The sequence below is a fragment of the Ctenopharyngodon idella genome, chromosome 11 (genome assembly GCF_019924925.1).
Source record: "Ctenopharyngodon idella isolate HZGC_01 chromosome 11, HZGC01, whole genome shotgun sequence".
NCBI lineage: Eukaryota > Metazoa > Chordata > Actinopteri > Cypriniformes > Xenocyprididae > Ctenopharyngodon > Ctenopharyngodon idella.
The window spans coordinates 26,991,230-27,013,336 of NC_067230.1; the positions used below are offsets into that span (position 1 = coordinate 26,991,230).

Sequence of the window (22,107 nt, forward strand, 5' to 3'; positions counted from 1 at the left end):
CAGACTGAAAATCCCAAGCTGACAATAATAATTATAAAGCAAAAGGCTTTTATCTCACATGACAAGTTCTGTCAAGAGCCATTTCACAGTGGTGAAGGGCTGAAAGGAAAAGTGCAGCGTGTCAATGGAGACAGGAAATAGAATCCAGAGGCACTGAAGTCAAACACTACAGCACAGATGATAGCGTACTCACATCCAGTAAAGTGCGTGCGCTGTCACTGCTGCCTGCATACTCTTTACAGAGAGCCTGATAGTCATACAAATTAATCCTAACAGGAACAAAAGCAGAAGCAGATTTACTACAAAACTCAACCCTGGGTTAATTTCTTATTTAACCCCAGGTTAAATCCACCCTGGGTTAAGGAATGTTTAAAGAGGACCTAATATGCTTTTTTACATTTTCAACTTTCTTTACTGTATAATGTTGCTGTTTGAGCATGAAAAAGGTCTAAAAAAGGCACTGTTTCTGAACTCCCTGAAACAGGACAAACAACCAATCTTAAGCTAAACAATGCAGGCCTCATTACATATTCATGAAGTAAAATATTAGAGAATTATTTAAGCTTGTTTTGAAGGATTTTCAGTCAGGATTTAGACCGTATCATAGTACTGAGACTACTCTCATTAGAGTTACAAATAATTTGCTCTTATCATCCGTGATTGTATTTATTTATTTATTTGTTACTAGATCTTAGTGCTGCATTTGATACTATCAACCACAACATTCTTTTGAAATCTCGAAAATTAAATGGAATTGCACCGGCATGGTTCAAATCATACTTATCTGACTATTACCAATTTATAGCAGTAAATGGAGAGGTGTCATATCGATCTCAAGTTCAGTATGGAGTACTGCAAGGCTCAGTACTAGGACCGTTGCTTTTCACCCTGTACAAGCTTAAATATAACTCAATTTAGAGAGGTTTATGTTTAAAACAAGAAAAAACTATTTGCCAATAGGATAAGAAAAATAATTCAGAATATATTCTCTAAAAACAACTGGACAAATTGAGCCTCAATTTATCTTGTTTAAAGGATGTTTAGATATTTTTAACAATAAACAGACTTTTTACAGTGTTCCGGAGTGATGAAGAGATAATAAATATTAATATTTAGTAAAATATATTTTATTATTTTAAAAATATTATTATAGTAAAAATATATTAATTTTTATAATATTTTTTTATTTTTTTATATTAAAACAGGTTGCATACTCATTGCATGCTGTACTTGCCAACCAGTCTTATTAACTTCATAAATAAGAGTTTACACTGGGTTTACAGATGTACATTGAAAAATCTTGAAGCCTGACTATGCAGGTTAATTAACAGATTAATTACTAAGGTTAAAGGTTAAAATATGAACAGTGTGTACTTTCATTGTGCGTGTGTGTGCTTTCATCTCTCACTTTTTAAACGAGCCCATCAGAAGCAGTTTGTTCATGACGGCTCCCTCCACTTCTCCAAAGAAGAGGTTTGTCTGTGGGAAACACATTATGCCTCATTTCATAACAATATTGATAATGAATGGTTTTATGTACAGCTCTTGTGATCCAACTGTCCATATGCAATACCTGAGAAGTGTCTTCAGAGACCAGGATGAAGCCATTGTTGTCTATGAGATAGCATTTAATGTCCTAATATGAGCAAGAAAGGTAGATAATTCAGTTAAATATATGATTCGACAATCTTCTTTAATCACTACAAACCTCCAATGAACTTTTCATAGCGCATTTTCAGTTACATTTTGAAATGTTTTTTCAGGCCAAATGCAACGAGACAGTAAAATAATATGCATTTTATAGCTTTTTATACCAAAGTCATTAATAAAACACATTGAATTTAAAATGAGAAATGCTATGAGGCATTGTCATATATCTTATGTGCAGTCCAGACTGATCTAGTAAGTCTGTCATGTTTCAGAAATGTCCATTGTATAATGAGTATGTGGAGAATACAGGCCATTTAATGAGTGCCATCTTTGAAAATATGGCCAAAGGGAGAGAAAGATAGTCACATTTACCTCATTATCACAGCTGATGGTACATTTGCCATCCAGAGCATTACACTGCGTGGACAGATGCAATGGCAAAGACATAAAGCAACTGCATACATTAATGTTATTTATATGCAGATACTTACTTATAAAGAGTTACATTAGTTTATCTAGCATTCTCTCTTGTACATTATTGTTCATAAACACATCAAACAGAGCTGTTGTGTACACATCAGTTTTAGAAGATCTGGTCTGATATATATATTTCCATGAGCGTATATTTCTGTGCTTACCTGCCGACTGGCCGTCCAAAATTTCCTCTGAAAGAATTCCAGCTTCATTTGAATTCCCACAGCTTTGGGTGTCATAAAAAACACATTTAAAATAATGACGTTTAGCTGTGCTCAGTGTAAGTCAGTTGCATTTTAGCCAACAATACATTTAAAAAACAATATATATTATAATCATATTGCTCTGAAGTAAGAAAACATATACCTGCCACTATAGGAGACTTCCTGTCATCGAGTAGTTGGATAGCAGTGCTTGCCAAAACCACACTCTTATTTTCACCCCCTTTAAATAAATATCACAAATTAACACAAATGCCCTCTTATAGTATTTACAGCAACATCAATGAACATAAAATCTGGAAAAATCCACTAAAAGAAATGGTTCTCAACTGCTGGTTTATGACCCAAAAATGACTTGCAGGTCTGTTCTAAGGGGAAAAACAATATAAATAATAAAATGCAACTAACTATATAATCATATGTAATTATGAAATTAAATTAATCAGGCTTAAGAACTTGTTTCTATATCTATTATTGCTGACCTCAAAGGTTAGGTGTCCAATAAAAATGTACTATTAAGTGCAAATTTATCTGTCACTTGGTACAAACTAGTTAAATTACACTAATGCCAACATGGACAGGTCAAATGACCTCCCCAATATTCAAAAAATGAAGAAAAAAAAGAAGGTAAAAGAAAATATGATGCAGACTGAATAAAATACTGGTTCATAATGAAATGTTGTATATTTTGTTTGTGCTGGGATATCTGGTATAAAATCTGGATCCTGAAGCTCTATCCATTGCTCTAAAAGACATGTCATAACCACTAGAGGGCAGCATTTATTTACATAAATATTTATGAGCATAAATCTATTAAGAGCGACTCCTTCGTTTGCATATTCAGATCAAAAGCAGCATGGATTGAAACAAACACTCAGTTAGATGATAAAACAGAGCTCATTTATAGCGGTACAGGCAGATGAGGGAGAGTGTTTGATCAGAGAGAGTTGGAAGATCAGCGCTGTCTGTGTGATAAGGAGCCCAAGAGCTGTTGAGTGGGATGTAATGATCCTGATCTGTCACACACACACACACATTGCGTGAACATAAAAGTAGGGCACATTAATTACAGGCGAAGGAAAGAAAGATAAGCAGACAGTCTGCGTGAGGAAAGCAGTTCAGTGGAGCTAGAGTTACAAACCGCACTGATGCGCTATTACATCAACAGTAACCAGTTGCCTATCATTACATGGACATTTACTTGTGTGCCATGAAACTAATTCTGAAGATCCACCTGAAATATCTATCTATCTATCTATCTATCTATCTATCTATAAATCTAATTACATGATGAAAACAGCAGTTAGTAGCGATCTATTACATTAAACATTTAATATAATCTGAATACTTTTGATTACTTTTAGATTACTTTTGACTTAGCGTGCTTATCACATTGATTTGAATAGGATAATCTTGTACCATATAGATATAAAAATACAAAAAAAGATTTATCAACTACAGGAAGAGCATTAAACATTATATTACTTCAGGGTTTTGGTGAAGGAACTGCATTAAGTTTGTAAACTGAGGTAAAGGTAATAATTCATTAAGTAAAAATTATTTATTATAAAGACTTTGACTTTGCATGTGTGTTGATGTACTTGAGCATCTTACCTGAACTGAAGGGAATGGAGTACACGAATGTGCCGGGCACCTGCTCTGCAGCTCTTTTATACCACAGAGGAAAGTGATCTGCGTTAAAGACGCCCTCCCTGTCTTCAGCGGTGAGAAAATCTCTGCAAAAACGTGCAACCATAGAGGATATCTTACTTCATCATTCACCATTTACGCTTATTGAGGCTTTTTACTGGCCAGTGTAATGAGATCAGAATCGTCCATTAGTCGATCATTTGCCTTAGTACTCACTGATTGGTCAGCAGCTCGGGAACCACAAACAGGTTGGTTCTGGAAAGACCAGTGCGGGTGCCGAGGAAAGCAATCTCAACCCCTTTATCAGAGTTCCTGTTGATAAAAACAAACAAAAAACAGTTTTAGAGAAGATTGCCTCTAACATGAACAAAGTTTTCCAACACAGTCAACCAACACCATTTACCTAAAACTATAAGCTGCAAAAACAGCTTTTTTGTTGTGGTTGTGTAAAAGGATTTTTTTTTTTTTTTTTTGGTCAAATAAACTTGAAAAATGGCTCTTTTAAAATGAATTTAGTAAATACGAACGAGTAAAAGTCCAAACTCACTCAGACTTATTGAGAGCCAGTCCAGTCCAGTACGCTTCTAAGGGAGCGGTTACCACAGCGTCAAACAGAACCTGCTGAATCAGCTCTCTGTCACCTACAACACACAAGAGGACATTTACACACTCCATAATGCTTGTCGGACGCCAACTTTAATGAGGACAGTGTTCAAACTGAGGTAATTTGTAAGCACGGTGTAAGATTTAGATGAAGGACAAAGTGGTAAAACTTTTGCAGGAGCATCTGCTACTGTATATACTGCAGTATGACGTTACCGCAGAAGTTTAAGCTGTAAAACCAATCAATTGAGCTCATTTAACTGAAAACTGAGCTGAAAGTAAAATCGTTTCAGAGGCAGAACAACTTGATGAAAGATTATGAAGACAAACATTTCTCCTTAGAATAATATGCACTGATGAATTTATCACAATAAGAAAGTAAACAGGGTTAATTTTGATTTCACATTGACATTAAGGATGAGCTGAAACGCTGCTCACATTTGAGGTGTGGTTTACGGCTGGTCATGTACAGTTTGATGGCCTGAACTTGAGTCAGGTGACGATGCTCATGATGCTCATCTGTGTTACAGTACGTCCTGAAACAAAAACGTAAAAAAGTACAATATTTAATACTTATGTGATTAATTACAATTAACAGAGTGTTAGATTATACATTAAGTGTCAATAGAGGTCTTTACCATTCATCAGCAAGGGCAACATCTGGTTGCTCCAGATCATGTAGACCTAAAAAGAAAAAAGTGTGGATTAGAGAGGATTACAGATGAACTGGAGGTATCAGGAACACTCCTGGATACTTATGGGTAAATCTGAGAAAGAGAGACAGAGCAAAAGAAATTGAGAGGTCCAGTCTCTCAAAGCAGCGCTGTTAAAATTGACAGTTGATCTGTCAGAATTATGATATTTGTGTTTTCAGCCCAGTGGAGAGAAAGATCTCAAGAAAACAGATCCGTTCCACTTATTATAAATATCACATTATTTATCGTTCATTATAAATACACCAATAAAAGTCTAAAGTATTTGAATTGTTCCTACATTGTTCATAAAAATATGCAAATGGTCAACAAAACATTATGAATTTTTAACATTTCTCTGGGTTACATATATTTCAGATTCCCATATAGGAAAATGGAAAATCAAGACACTGTATAACAATGGTGAAACAATCTCCAAACTTCAAAATATCAGACCTTTAATAGGACTGATTAAATAATTCAAAGAAATTCATAGAAAGAAAACTAATAAAAATATATGTGATCCAAAGCTATAAGACAAGAATATATATTCAAGCATTTTAACCATAAAAATGAACTTCCTTGGTTTTCCTAATTCTTGCTAGTAAACCAAATCCTCACCGGCTTCTAGCGAAACATTTCCCTTGAAGAAGTATTTTCCATGTCCTCTTGAAAGCGCCACACCTACACTACAAAACATACAGAAAACACCATTTCAAAAGTCACATTTTCATCATCACAAGGCCACGTCCTTTTAATCAGCATTTGTTCAAATGTAATACTTTTACAAGCAAACATTTGAGAATAATGTACATTTACAAGACACGACCTACCTAAATGGAGTTCCTTTAATATCAGTGTAGTAATAATCATTGTGCATCGTTAAGACACGTTTCTGTTGGGGAACAAATTTAAAGATAAAAGATTATAAAGTTAAGCACTCATGTGAGGTGTATTTTTGATATTTGCCATTAAACTAATGGTTTTTTTTTTTTAATAATATGACACTAAGATTGTGTATCATTAATCTGGAATTGTAAAAATTCTTGCAAGTAATGATAAAACGTTACCCCTTTGTCCACTGTTCTTTTTACTTCCATTGAAAAAGTGCCAGTTCGTCTGTTCACCATTGCTGTGCGCAACTACAAATAAACACATTTATGAAGCAGTGAAGCAGCACTTATTCATGTTAATACTGTATGTCAACACCTCTTAAGATGCAAAACACTTCATGCAATTACGTGAACTTAATGTACAACAGGACTGAGCACCTGCAATGCATTTGCGTCTGCGTATTTGCATAAAGTATGTTTCTGGTCTAAAGGACCGTTCACACCAAGGACGATAACTATAACGATAAAGATATAGTTTTAAAAAACATTCTAAATATAAAAGAATAGCAGAATCCACACCACAACTTATGGAAGCTTGTTTCCGCCACTAAATAAAAAAAAATAAAAAGGTAATTGTGACTTTTTAATCGCACAATTCTCACTTTTTTCTTAGCATTGTGAGATTTAAACTCGCAATTGCGAGTTTAAATTAAAAGTCAGAATTGCATGTTATAAAGTCAGAATTGCATGTTATAAAGTTAGAATTGCAAGATATAGTCAGAATTGAGAGATATAAAGTCAGAATTGTGTGATATAGTCAGAATTGCGTGATATAGTTAGAATTGTGAGATATAAAGTCAGAATTGCGTGTTATAAAGTTAGAATTGCGAGATATAAAGTCAGAATTGTGTGATATAGTCAGAATTGCGAGATATAAAGTCAGAATTGTGTGATATAGTCAGAATTGCGTGATATAAAGTTAGAATTGTGAGATATAAAGTCAGAATTGCGTGTTATAAAGTTAGAATTGCATGATATAAAGTCAGAATTGTGAGATATAAAGTCAGAATTTCGAGATATAAAGTCAGAGTTGTGTGATATAAAGTCAAAATTGTGTGATATAAAGTCAGAATTGTGTGATATAGTCAGAATTGCATGTTATAAAGTCAGAATTGCGAGATATAAAGTCAGAATTGTGTGATATAGTCAGAATTGTATGTTATAAAGTCAGAATTGTGAGATATAAAGTCGCAATTCTGACTTTTTTCTCGCAATTGCAAGTTTTTAATCACAATTCTGACTTTGTATCTCACAATTCTGACTTTTCTCAGAATTGCTAGACATAAACTCACAATTGCGAGTTATAAAGTCAGTATTGCATGATATAAACTCGCAATTGCGTCTTATAAAGTAAGAATTGCGGGATATAAACTCACAATTTTGACTTTTTTTTAATTGTGAGTTATAAAGTTAGAATTGTCTTTTTTCCCCTCACAATTGGACATTATAACATGCAACTGTGAGTTTATATCTCACAATTCTGACTTTATAACTCGCAATTCTGACTTTATATCTCGCAATTCTAAGAAAATGTCAGAATTGTGAGATATAAACTCACAATTGTGAGGAAAAAAAAGTCAGAATTGTGAGATAAAAAGTTGCAATTACCTTTTTTATTTTTTATTTCATGGCAGAAACAAGCTTCTACTGCTATAATGATAACGACAGAGAAACAATATCATTGGAATCAATTTCAGAACGACTTTTTCCAGCTGATGAACCATAAAAACATTGACAGCCAATAAGAATCCATCCTGCTTTAAAGAGCTCAAGCATTTAAAGCAAAACTGCAGTGCATGCTTAGAATAAACAGAACGATACCGTCCGCTGGTGTGGACGCTAATATAGTATTCGTTCTTGGTGTGAACGGGCCTTGTCTAACTGTAGTGCATTGTCAGCACTCATTGTGTAAAAACACAGAAACTGGTCCATACAACATCCTCAGTGTCCTCCCATTCCACCTCGGACAGGTCCACGCTGCTGTAACTGGGTTTCTTCCTCTTCTGGCCCTCCTGGTACTGCAGGAAGAGACACACAGAGGACAGGAAAGGCTTTAGAGGATGGCAGTGTACTTACAGTTAGGAACTGGGGTCATACGGGTAACATGATGGAGACAGAAACGTACAGTACGTGGTGATAGAGGCCATTAGTCTAAGGTTTTTCACTCCTGCTCCTTGACTTTCCCACTAGCACTGCACATTTATGGTGTCTAATCAGATGATGAAGCGTGTTAAAGGTGCTGTAAACAATTTGCTCAGTTTCACTATTTTGCTAACTTCAACCACATGGCCTCTCTCTAAAACGATCAAAGCAATCCCAAACGGAGTAAATGATAGACAGGCACAAAACATTTCTGATTGACTGGTTTTCTGATAGGCTTAAAAGCATGCATTGCTTCCTTGACTCTTTCATTTACTGTTTACAGAGTCTGCTGCTGTCACTGAGACAGGTGTGACACCTATTTTAGTGATATCTGTCAGTAGTCAGGGCATTTTATGTGTGATATTCCAGAAAAATTGTTTACAGCACCTTTACATAAGGGAAACATCCAACATGTGCAGTGCTGAGGGACAGGACTCCAGGAGTAGGATTGAGAAACTGTGGTGCAAGGAAATGAGTTTTGTTTACACACTATCAGACCAGCCAATATTAGGCTTATAGAGATCTGTGTCAAAATAATCTGTCTAATCTTTTTTGCTCAGATTGGTTTTAGTCAGTCAATGGCTCTGTTCCAATCCCTAATGAGTTGCCTCGCTGTCTACGGTCTACATAGGCAGCATCCTAACTGAAATGGAATCTCTGAGTAAGTAACTGAATTCAAATACTCCATGTACATTACAGTTAACAGTGCTATGCAAATAGTGCTCTTTACATGGAGAACACGAGAAGCCACTGAGAATGTTGTGAATCCACTGATTTTAAAGGGAATGGCACATTGCAATATTAAAATAAAAGCTTAAGTTTTATTAATTTTGTTATGTGCTTTTGTCATTAGGGGCCAAGCACATTGGTGAGAAGGCACCTATTGTATCTGTTAGTTTTCCTATTATTCTTTTTCTTTTGCTCGAGTCTTTTTACCGTATGGTAAAAAGTTGTGAAATTTGGCACACAGATAAATGTCTGAACATTAACCACAGCAATTTGGAGTCTCTAACTCAATCTCTCTAGCGCCACCAACTGTCCAAATTATACTCATGTTTATGCTAATCATTTTTGAGCTTTAAGGGTTAGAAACAAAATTCTTTTTTCCTGATTCCTAGGCTCAAGACGATTCGATTGCACCCTATGACTTCATTTTCCATCATGAAAACTTTCCCACCATTTTGAATTTTCCGAAAAACCTACTTTTGAACTTGTCTTAGATGGTTCGTTTGATTTTTTACCAAAATTGTCTCACATAATTCTCAGACTATTCTGGCAAAAAGTTATTAAAAGCTTTTTGAAAAACAAAACTGTTCTCAAATAACGCATGCGCGATTTTGACGAAGAGCACGTCAAAAATATTTTGTCTAAAAATGCAGTATTTTATGAAAGCATTAGCGTATCATTACGAAACTCGGTATGTGTCTTCGGCACCATGCCCTGAAAGTACTTAAAAAGTTTTGAGACAGTGCCACTTTGTGGTCAGAAATGCTAATAGCTTTTGATTAATTTTGCATATTTTAATGAAAGTTGTCTTGATAGATTCCATGGGTCATACCGAGAACAATGATACCAATTATTCCATAGTCTCACGTAGCCAGACCTTCAGACTTACAGCAGAAAGTCTGAACTCTATCGCAGCTTTCATTGGCCAAGGACCGCTAAAGAGGACGTTTGACTGACATGTAACGCATCCAATCACAATTCGTTTGGTTCCGTGTTATGTTTAGGGGCATGAAAATGTAAAGTTGATGTCCCTACAATAACAGACCGGCGTGCATCTATAAATTATTCATTCGAGAACATTGTGCAAGTTTACTGCAACAATGGAGCAGCAAACTTCACATACTTTTGAAAATCCAGCATTTAGTTGAACCTGGTAAGCGCTCATTGTCACAGTTGTAAACACGTCAGCGTTGTTCTTCTACAAGGGGTTTTTCCAGGCGGACCGTTAAAGAACGCGACACGCATGTCTCCCAGACATCCTGTAGAATTCAACCAACCAGATGATGACTTCGAAACTCCTGAAATGTTTCCAGATAAGCGTGCCATATGCATCAGACGTTCCTTGGGCTTGATGTCTGAGGCTGAGACTAATTATTCCATAGTCGATCGAACTTGCAGTCCAAATGTGATAAGCTATTAAATCATATTACTATTGATTGTATTTATGATTTTTCAGTCGTTTTGACTAAAATAATCTAAAAATGTCTTTAATTACTCATTGTTGCACTTGGTCTGATGCTCCCAGCCATGCTTGCACGACTCATCATGTCTTTTGTGTTTGGCCCCTTAATTGCTGCTCGTAGCTATATTTTTTATTAGACTGCATTTTAAAAAATAGTTCTATTTAATTTTTTTATTTCAGTTTTCATATTAGTAATTTTAGTATTTAACCTAACTTATTTTATTTCAATAAGTTTCAAATTTTCATTTAATTAAAAAAAAATTATATTTACATTTTGTTTTATTTAATCTTTATTTTGATTATTAAAAAAGGTTTTTAATAGTTTTACTAAGCACACCAAAACATTAGATGAAATAGTTCATTTTTTTAATTAGATGGAGCTATTTTCTATAATTTTCTATACTTTAGTTTACAATATATAAAAAAAATCCCTTGTTGCAATGCATCGTGGGATCTGCATGTACACAACATACTTTATATAATGTCAAACATTAATATTAAAATCCATCATAAATTTGCTCCCACGGTGAGAGTTTGCTTATAATGTCTAAAAATGTTGCCTAGATGGTCAGCTAACTAGGGTTTGGAACAGAGCCTATAATTGGCTACAAGTTTTAATAAGAATGTTACTTTATGTGCACACTTGAATCCAGTCCAGTTCAAAGTAAACAGTCATAATGCTACTTACACTAATAATACTCATTTTAGCATTTACCACATTCAGTAACAGTAAACACTGTCCCTGTTCAGCAACACAGAGTCAGTGTGGTCTGTAAATACACACACTCAGAAGCCTTGACTGATGCACACCACCGCTACGCAAACACAAACTGATACACAGCAGCACTGGAGCCACATTACGACGAGAACACCAACACGTTCACGACACACAGAGACGCACAGCCACGCGTGGTGACTGAGAGCGGGGTGAGGGGTGTCCCTGCGAAGGGTGAGTTACCTCAGTGCTCTGATCAGCCCTGGCAGGCACATGAATGGGCTTTTATTCCTGCATGCAATATATCAGAGGAAAAGGGTTGGGATTACAAAAACTACATCTCCCATGATGCACTTCAGCGTCCCACCAGCGCTCTCACAAGCACACACTGCATGTGTGGGTAGATTTTACCTGAGCCATCTTTTTTTTTTTTGGGTATGGATGTAATTGAACGTCTATTGTATCATATTCCTAAAATAGTTCTAATATAAGGCTGGATATGGGCTCAGAACAACATATTAGTCCTTACCAGGGGCCTCAGGTCAGGATGTGTCAGGATGTATCCGTTATTGGTAATGGCAAATGCGTATCCATGTATTCCTAGCTGGAGAAAAGAAGATAAGGTTTTAAAAAATTATAGCATTATCAACACTTCAGCCCACTTTAAGATATAGAGAGTGTAAAATTGAACAGATTAAAATTGATTTTGGAATGCATGGCTATTTATTGGTGGTAACATCCTACCTTGTGTTTTGGGATGGTTTTCATTAACTCCTGAATGGGGATGTCAGTGCCCACAACGCCTAGCAGGATGCCTTGGTTTTTCTGCAGAGAGACACATACTGTGAAATTATCTTATTTTCACACATGTACACATTTTTCACTTCTCATTCTCACTGATATTAATAGGTTTTTGAAGCGTTTAAAGTAAAAATAAGTCAAAAATAAGTCTTCTGAAGCCGTTGTATGGTGGATATTAATTATGTCAAAGCTCAGTGAATATGAACTATAAGTGAAACACACCATCAATGTTACCGCATACTATTAATTAAGTGTTTTCCAACAAGTTTGATTAAACAAATAGATATGGATGAAAAATTATTTGTTCTTTTGTGTCTGATCTTTTCAATGAATCAGTTGATTCAGTTCACAAAACAAAATGAATCATTCACGCCTCCAAGCGGAAACTTTTTAGAATATACATTTTAGAATGTACATGAATATTGATAGTTATATTTAACTAATATGAATTATTATTAATATTAATAATAATACACAAACAACAATTATATTAATATCAATCATTTTAATATTTTTATAGTTCCATATGAAAACTTTTTAGAATATACATTTTAATATATACATTAATTTAATTTTGATATTTAGGTTGAATTAACACTAGTTTTAAATATTAACATTAAAATAATATTGCTATTGATGTTAATATTAATATTATTAATAATATTAATATTGTTATTATAGTTCCAAATGGAAACTTTCTATAATATAAGTTTTATATATTTTAATATACATATTATATTAATTGTGTATGTGTCTGTGTCTATTCAAACTCAAAATATGTGCTAGACTAACAGATATCAGATAACACACAGTCATTCTCCCCACCGTTTCATTCTTGGTGCTAAACACAGGCATGGCCACTGTGGTCATCGGGTTTGGACCTTTACTCTCCCCAAGCTGCTGACAGACCAAAAGAAAACTTTCAGATTTAAATTACATGAACATCTGAGAAAAATGCATCCGATAAAGATTTTGGATGGACATTAATCGCCACGGCCGGTTCATAAGCTCACACTGTGTTGTCCCACCGGCCTTCAGATCAAGGAAGTTGCTGCGATATGAAATATTCAAACCAACGTTTTGATTAATGGCCGTGCGAGGTGTAGACAAGTGAAGGGTGATCTGGTGAAGATGGTTCATCTCTGTAGCTGAACTGTAAGCTCAGCTGCGGGCACGATGAGGGCTGACATGATTTAACGCATGAGCTCGCTGAAACTAGGTCTGCTATTCCCCCACCTCACCCTTATGTGTGTGTGTCCATTTTGCATGTTTTACAGTGGCCCTTGAGAGGATTCGTGAATGCGGTTGTTTGTGTTTGTGGAAGAGAAAAACAGACAGAAAAAAGAAAAATGGTAAATATCCCATTCTTAGTTGGCATCTTTGTTTTGTTTTCCAGTAAAAAAAAATAATAATTAAAGGGATAGTTCATGCAAAAATGAAAATTCTGTCATTTACTCACTCTCATGTCTTTCCAAACCTGTATGACTTTAAGGGGAACAGTAAAATGAAATCAAAGTAATGAAAGCGAATAGAGACTGGAGCTGTCAAACTCCAAAAAGGACAAAAAACAGCTTTAAAGTATCATAAAAATGGTCCATACGCATTGTGCTATATTAAAAATCTTCTGACATCATGTGATTTGTGAAATTTGAATACTTTTTCACTGAAAAACTTCTCTGTCGTACTTCTCAAATCTCATTTCTGTTAGCATATATTCAAACATAATGTTTCAAAATGGGTCTCGTTGAGTCTGACATCAATGACGTGAAATGTCAATCTTGTCTTTCGTTCTCGATTTGGTGCTTAAGAAACATTTCTTATTATTATCAATGTTAAACAGCTGCTTAATATTTTTTCAGGATTCTCTGATTAATAAAAAAGTTTATTTGAAATGTTTCAGTCTTTACACTGTCACTTGTGATCAATTAATGCACCATTGTTATTAATTTCTTAATACTTAAAATCTTAATGACCCCAAACTTTTGAACAGTAATGTAAATTATACATAATTTCATATAGAAAGCTATCGTATCATTTCAGAAGACTTGGTGTACAGTTTGAGTTGTATGGACCTCTTTTTTAGTGATATTGGTGCTCGACAGCCCCAGTCCCCATTCACTTTCACTGTAAGGAAAAGATTTATGAGGATATTCTGCAAAACACCTTTTCAGTTCAACAAGAACAAAATAAAGAATTTCAAATGGACTTGGAATGAAAACAGATAGTAAATGATGACAGATTGAACAATTCAAAAGTAAACAATTTTATTTTGGGGTGAACTATCCCTTTAAATCTTGTTCTCAGAATGTAACTTTAATCATCACTGGTCTTGTTCCAATGGCAGGTTTGCTTCTAAAACAGCAGCAAAAATCTCCCTCAGTCCCATTGAAGAGGGCTTTAAAGTCTCTCTTATTCTGTCTCGCATTCGAGAGCTCAAAAAAAAAAAAAAAAACCCTCAGTTTGAGTTTTGTCCAACATTTGTTCAGTCTGGTCGGCGTCGTGCAGAACACTGGAGGTGTATCCTGCAGGAGCCAAATTGAAATCTGTGAATTAACCTTGTGCTTCCCCATTCCTCTCCTTCCCCCCTCTTTCCTTCTCTCTTTCTCCCAGTCTCTGCCTCTCTCACCCCCTCTGCTCCAATGTCAGTTTTATTACGGCTTTAGGAGATAAAAGCCAATGATCCACAAAATGATGAATGGGGTGTCTCAGTGGCCAAGATACAGCAACACACACTCTAGAGAACAATTCCCAACACCCTACGCCTATGCCTGTGTGTGTGACAGAGGAGGGTGTCAAAGACATTGGATGGTTGCGAACACTTGCACTGTCTGTGTGTGTGTGTGTGTGTGTGTGTGTGTGTGTGTGTGTGTGTGTGTGTGTGTGTGTGTGTGTGTGTATGAGTCGGTCTTATCAGAAATGGAATGGCACAGCGGTCGGTGTTGCAGTTCTCGACATACCCAGCAGAGTGAAGCCAAACCCTATCTCTGACCACATCTCGCCCTCACTCGCTTTTATCTTTCGCTCTCTCACGCAGCGTTCCCCAGTAGCACTCTGCACCACATCCATGTTCAAGAACTAATAAAACGTTTCAGATTCCAGAAACGGAATACTGAAAGCAAATTACAATGAGGAAATGCTGCAAGACACCAGTGACAGAATGGACACAAACAGGCTCTGGTCCAAAACCTAGTCAGCTGCCTTGCTGACTACAGTCTACATAGGCAGCATTCTAACTGAGTGACCGATTTGGAACATTCTACGCTGTATGTCATACAAATAGTGCTAAAAAGCGCGAGCATAAACTCTTAATAAGCATAAATATACAACAATATTGCATAATATTAATATTGGCTAAAACAGTCCCATTTTAAACAGTTTGAACTATTTTAGTGATGCTTTTTTAGTATTTAATGAATTATATATATAATCTACAGTTTATAAACTCTCAGGAAAAAGGGTACAAAAGCTGTCCCTGGGATGGAACTCTTTCAAAAAGTACTAATATTTACAATTTAGGAACTAATATTTACCATTTAGATATTAATATACACTTTAGGTACTATTTTATAATATACACTTTAGGTACTTTATGTACACTTTACATACTAATATGTACACTTTAGGTAGTAATATGTACCTTTAGATATTTAGATATTAATATGTACCTTTAGGTACTAATATGTACACTTTACATACTAATAAGTACACTTTAGGTACTATTATATACACTTTACATACTAATATGTACACTTTAGGTACTAATATGTACCTTTAGATATTAATATATACCTTTAGGTATTAATATGTACAATTTACATACTAATATGTACCTTTAGATATTATATGTACATTTAGGTATTAATATGTTCACTATGTGTACACTAAAGCTGTCAATAGGATAAAATTCTTTCAAAGAGTACTAAAATGTATCATTAAGGAACTACTATATACCATTTACGTCTTTATATTTACATTTAGGTATTCATATGTACACTTTACATACTAATAAGTACATTTAGGTACTAATCTGTACCTTTACATTTTAATATGTACACTTTAGGTAGTAATATGCACCATTTAGATACTAAAATGCACATTTAGATATTAATTTGTACCTTTAGGTATTAATATGTACACTTAAGGTACTAATATGTACACTTTAAGTATTAATACATACACTGGTAACACTTTATCTTAAAGTCATGTACTTACTATAGTAATAACAGTAAATTACGCATAATTACAAGTAACTAACCCTAAACCAAACCCTAACCCTAACCGTAACTCTATAGTAAGTACATAGTTAGTAGTTAATTAATATTACTTAGTACCTATTTGAGTAAGTACAATGTAACTACGTCACCTTAAGGTTGTAACTACTGTACCTTTAAGGTTCTAATATGCAAATTTTAGGGTTAAATAATATACAAAGGTGTACCTTTTGAAAGGATACCGCCCCAGTGACAGCTTTTTTACCTTTTTTTCTGAGAGTGCATCTACTATATGTTTTTACCCCCCTGAACTTGTCACAATGCATTCTGGTATTGCAAGTTATATGCATGCAAGGCTGCCATAGAATTGGGCTATTATTAGGTATGTTAGAAGGAACAGGCTCCATGTTGTGCGCGCCCTTAAAATGCTGCCTCCGTAGGCAGCTCGCTAGGTTTCGGAACAGAGCCACAGAGACACCGGTTGCGACTGTTACCTTGTGCGCCTGCGCGAGCTATAGGGACACAGGGAGAAAAATAATACGTGTCATTGACATGTGCTCACGTCTACACACATACAAGAGACACACTGCACGGTGTGTGACCTGATCTCGTTCTCGCAGTGCTCACTGAATGGAAGAGTGTCTTGATGAGACCTTCAGGGAGTTAACGGAGCTACTAATGAGTTGCATTTTATGAGGGAGAATGATTGTAGAAAACACATACATTTAGTAGAGAAAATACTAGATATTTTCGACAGCAAACCCTTTACAAAAATGTACCATAGTGGCATTAATTTCTGCCAAATAAATTGTAGTTTAAATAAATAATAATATGAGATGTTTCTCAAACAATGTGATGTTCTTCAGAATCTTTCTGTTATTTTGATGATTGTGGTGATTTATAAATAAAAGTCGTATTTTTGCAGAAGCTGTAGTTTATATTGCACATTGTTGTAAAGGATACAGATGCTGTACACACACAACACAAGTTGTGATTAATTATACTTACTGCGCTGTCCACGTAGGCTTCAGTCCACACTGTGTCATGTTCATGGTCGATAACTTTAGGTCTGCTCATCACATGCAAATACCGCATCACGTTCTCCTGAACATCAGCCAGAGTGGAGATCTGACTAAAATAACCTGCACAACACACAAACCACAGCAGATCTGAATTACTCACTGAATCTATGAATATATGGTGAATGTGATTTTAACAAGTACAACATGTTCCTGGATAAACATCTTTGTTGATTCTGGAACAACATCAACCAATCAGATTTGAGGGACAAGTTTACAGTTTATGTCAAATTTAGGCTTACAACCAGGGTTAGGTGCTTCTACATCAGAGTTATTCACCTACCATTCCCTCTGATTTTAAGGATAAGTTATGGGTAGGATTAGGTTTAGGGGTAGGACTAGGACTACATTTTTGGGCAGGAATGTTGTTCCAGGATCAACAAAATATGTCTTACTTGTCAAAATTCACAGTGACCATGAATATATATGGCGAGAAGAAGAGACTTCTTTCAAAATCATTGCATGTTTTGTCTAAATGCATTTTGGTATCACTTTCTATGAAGCCTGTAAATGTACTGCATTTTAACAGATTTCTTTACAGTAATATATTATTTTTAAAGGTATTCATAATGCTTTAAAATAGATGCTATAATCTTTTATTTTTATTCATAAGTCATTATAATGCCCATTATGATATTTTATAATGTTTAGTTATTCATAGTTATTGATATGGAAGCTTGTAAAAAGCTTGTAATTGTGACGAGGGAACAAAATATAAATCGTGCGCACGTTTTAGTAAATCGAGGGAACGAATTAATAAATCATGCGCACGATTTAGACTACTATTTTTTTCCTGCATGTCATGTCCAGGGCTCCGTAAGATATAAACTGGCAATTGTGAGTTATAAAGTCAGAAATTCTGAGATAAAGTCAGAATTGTGCGGTATAAAGTCAGAATTGTGAGTTATGAAGTCAGAATTGTGTGATATAAAGTCAGAATTGCAAGACATAAAGTCACAATTATGACTTTATATCTTGCAATTCTGACTTTATACCTCGCAATTGTGAGTTTATATCTCGCAATTCTGAGAAAAAAAGTCAGAATTGCGAGTTATAAAGTCAGAATTGCGTAATAAAAACTCGCAATTGCGTGATATAAAGTCAGAATTGTGTGTTATAAAGTCTGAATTGCAAGAACTGTCTGAAATATATATTTATAATATGCAATTCTGACTTTATAACTCGCAACTATGAGAAAAAAGGTTAGAATTGTGAGATAAAAAGTCGCAATTACCTTTTTAATTTTTTTATTTAGTGGCAGAAACAAGCTTCCATATATTGATGTAAAGAGTGTAATGCTAATATTCAGATTTTAGTCAGTTTTTCCATTAAAAAAATGTGGGGGGAAAAATGCTGGGCTTTTAAATAATAATATTAGTACTATAATACATTATACTATTTAAATGTATAGCCTTGAATAGCTTTGAAATTTTGAAATCACAACAGATTATATAAACAGAATATAATCACACATACTTTATTAAATTAAATTAAATTAAGTATGATTATTAAGGTAAGATACAAGCTGATCATCAGATGCCTTTTCCATCCTTCTGGCGGTGTTGAAAATGTGCATGTGCTACTGCAGAGGCTCCAGGTGCAGAGCTAGAAATTCTCAGCTTGTGTGTGTGTGTGTGAGAGCGCTCCTCATCCCGCGGCCAGTCATCCGTGACGTGGGCACATGGGAGTGATCAACGCTGTGCAGCCACGGGAGCCGAGCTGACAGGAAGAGTGATTTAGGCTCAGTTGACCCCTGACCTCTCCATGTCAGCTCTGTGAGTTGAGCCAGTTGCTGTCGCACTCCCATCAAGCACTCAACACCCGCGTGATTTCCTCCAGCCTTCAAACCAATAAACCCACTGCGCTGGCACGCTAACTCATCGCGCTCGGAAGCTGAACGGAAGCTTCCGTCATCCAGGAAAACCCAGCCAGGATAATTAATTAACTAATTAGCAAAAATTAAAATGGAATGTAGATCAAATTCAACTCGTCATCCCCCCCAAAAATAACGAACCTTTATTGGCGCACGCCATCCATTTCAGGTTATCAGCAAACGCAGATTCCCGGCCAATGAGGTAGGGGAATATACGAACCTATGGAGAAAAAGAAGAGTTTTATTTGTGCGATAAATAAATATGCTTTAGTATTTGTACATGAAGAGTAAACATTTTTGTACTTTTTTGTATTTATTAAATACTGATACACACAAAACTCATACAATGTAAACTTTACACATGAATAGCTTTTAGCATGGCAAGCTACAGTTTCAAATTTGCATCACATTGGTCTCTGTTTCTTTCCATTCCTGTTTCTCTTTGTTTCTCCACACTGAAAACACACATGCAGCAGATCTCTGAATTTAAATCAAAGAATCTCCTTGTTTCCCACAATGCAATTTCCCGATGTCAGGGTAAAACCTGATTACTTGATTACTCATTAGAAAACAACTGCCTTGGCGCATTTACTTATACACAACTGATGTAACAAATCAGACAGGAAAACTGTTAACCATATGTTTTAAGATTCAGTTTTAAATTTCTACCAGTGATGTGCATGAGTACTCAGAGTGACAGCAATGATCAATCATGAAAATATTGTAATTATGTGATTTTTTTTGTTCAACTTAAAAACATTTCACACTGTTTTAAATGCAAGGGCCTTACAACCAGTGTTATTTTAGTATTATTTATATGCTATTATAGTATTTATTAATATTTGAATTAGCTTTTATATGTTCAGTTTTAGTAATTTTGTTATGCACTTTTTTTTATTAGTTTTTATTCTATTTATTTTTATTTCAGTTTTAGTTTATAATTTTAATTTCATTCAGTTTCCAAGATGAATTTTTCATCTAATATTATATTTTATTTTATTTCAGCTTTATTTCAGTTATCAAAAGCAATTTTTAATAGTTTTAGTTGACAATAACAACACTGCTTACAATGTGTTTTAGACATTTTAAAAAAAAAAAAGGCAATGTTCAGTAATCTAAAAAAGCTAAATGCTTTTCATGTTTAGTAGTTTCTTTGAAAACATTTTTATAAGCATGTTTCAAGATGCCCTTGCTGCAGGAAGTTAAAAAAAAAAACAGCCAAATGCAATGACTTGCAAACTGCAAATATAAATAGATTAATCTTTTTAAATAGAGAAGACAGATTGACCAAAATGCACGTTTTATACATTTATTTTATTTATTAATTTGTGCACATGAGGGTGGTTTCAAAATATGGATGTATAAGCTCAACCATTCCTCTCAATGTTCCTTCCTCTGCTCACTCATTTTTTCTCCCTCCCTCTTTTTACCCTCCATCCCTCTATTTCTCAGTACATTGCTCCTGTCTCCCATGTATAAATGGCTTTTGATTCCAACCAATACTGAGCGGTTACACCGCAGTGGGCCAGCGACAATTCACACACACACACACAAACACACACCCCTTCTGCAGGCTGTAAAAACGCATTTCTCCTCATGTCGGTTAGGACATGGGATGCAGACTTACACATGCAACCAATCCAGGCCAGGAATGTTCGTTCACCTGAATGCCGAATGCTTTATGAACACGTCTGGTAATGCAAACCGCGCCGCAGCCGGCAAACACTGGTTCACAGGGTCAATCAGGCGACTGATTCAGCACTGCCTAAGGGCAGGTACATGTGCAAACCCTCCAAATCAGTTTATTCAACATTTTCCCCCATGTTTGAAGAGTGTGTCAAAGAAGCTGGTGCTGTCAGCAATTCAATATACATTAACACACTTTTTCAGACAACCACCGCAGGAGCCAAACACAATTCCTCCAAATGTCAAAACGCTCTCAAAAGGGAATTTTACACTTGTGCTGGGGTGAAAAAAGCAATCATAACTAAATCTATAAAGTAAGAGAAAACACACTTTGCTTAGGCAGGAAAAGAACCAATATACTTGAGAGAAATAATGCTGCATTTGATAATGTATCTCAAGTAGGATTTAATTATGAATATTCATGCTTTTATTCTTGTTTGATGCTTTTAAACTGAAAACGTGGTTGCTATGCATGGAAAACCTTCTTTTAATAATTCTTTATCTTACCTTTCGCTCAGGCCAGTTATATTTGGCAAAAACATCATCATACATTTCAGTGGCTCCATCTGTTATCAGCATGATCGCCTGACTACATGAACTTCCACGGCCGGTCTGATTAATCTGCACGGTGAGAGGGAGAGATAAGGAGACATGAGAAAGAGAGAGACTTTTCATTATGAGAATGAGAATTCAGTTCGACATTCAGAATAAACACTATCAAAATGCCTTAGAATGATTCACTAACACATAAAGCTAAAAATTTAACAACAGAATCTATTTTAGTTGGGGGGAAAAAAACAAGAGAAGCAAACAGGAAATTGTCTTCAGAGTGGTTTCTGTATCTACATTATGAGTCTCTGACAGATTGCTCATATATAATGCTTTGTAGATGATACTGTGTTTATGCTGTATGATAAAATGGTTCCGTCCTGGATGCTGATTGGTCGATCTCAAGAGTAAACAGCTACTACAGTACATTTAACTAGATAACTACATTTTTTTCAGTGTAATAGTGACAGTAGCTTAACTGTGGACACAAAATAGCACAGCCTCTCATACTTTATTGTTTAATTATGTTATGATTACATTGTTTGTATACAGTATTTTTAGGATTACTGTTAAGGCTACAATGCATTAATCTTATTTGGGAAGCAATGCATGTTTTGATCAAATCTTTGCAATATGCGATAATATCTCAGGGTTATACCTGCAGTTAGGTCCAAAAGCAA

At 35.2% G+C, this 22,107-nt stretch overlaps 1 protein-coding gene across 3 annotated transcripts in view; it reads right to left on the reverse strand.

Moving 5' to 3' along the window:
• The window catches only part of cacna2d3 (calcium channel, voltage dependent, alpha2/delta subunit 3), a 51,124-nt gene that overhangs the window by 7,208 nt on the left and 21,809 nt on the right, over window positions 1-22,107 (reverse strand). The window contains exons 11-33 of one of the 3 annotated variants that reach the window (XM_051912236.1): window positions 21,386-21,499; window positions 19,334-19,412; window positions 17,249-17,382; window positions 16,735-16,752; window positions 12,855-12,926; window positions 11,973-12,053; window positions 11,758-11,832; window positions 8,118-8,201; window positions 6,361-6,432; window positions 6,124-6,185; window positions 5,912-5,979; window positions 5,237-5,282; window positions 5,037-5,134; window positions 4,543-4,636; window positions 4,212-4,307; window positions 3,960-4,081; window positions 2,491-2,568; window positions 2,289-2,350; window positions 2,023-2,067; window positions 1,574-1,636; window positions 1,409-1,479; window positions 194-269; window positions 59-99 (exon numbers count right to left, since the gene is read on the reverse strand). In XM_051912236.1, the coding sequence (XP_051768196.1) occupies window positions 59-99; window positions 194-269; window positions 1,409-1,479; window positions 1,574-1,636; window positions 2,023-2,067; window positions 2,289-2,350; window positions 2,491-2,568; window positions 3,960-4,081; window positions 4,212-4,307; window positions 4,543-4,636; window positions 5,037-5,134; window positions 5,237-5,282; window positions 5,912-5,979; window positions 6,124-6,185; window positions 6,361-6,432; window positions 8,118-8,201; window positions 11,758-11,832; window positions 11,973-12,053; window positions 12,855-12,926; window positions 16,735-16,752; window positions 17,249-17,382; window positions 19,334-19,412; window positions 21,386-21,499 (1,751 nt within the window). Of the gene's footprint in view, window positions 1-58; window positions 100-193; window positions 270-1,408; window positions 1,480-1,573; window positions 1,637-2,022; window positions 2,068-2,288; window positions 2,351-2,490; window positions 2,569-3,959; window positions 4,082-4,211; window positions 4,308-4,542; window positions 4,637-5,036; window positions 5,135-5,236; window positions 5,283-5,911; window positions 5,980-6,123; window positions 6,186-6,360; window positions 6,433-8,117; window positions 8,202-11,757; window positions 11,833-11,972; window positions 12,054-12,854; window positions 12,930-16,734; window positions 16,753-17,248; window positions 17,383-19,333; window positions 19,413-21,385; window positions 21,500-22,107 lie in introns of all 3 variants that reach the window. The other 2 variants (XM_051912234.1, XM_051912235.1) reach the window with 2 other exon arrangements.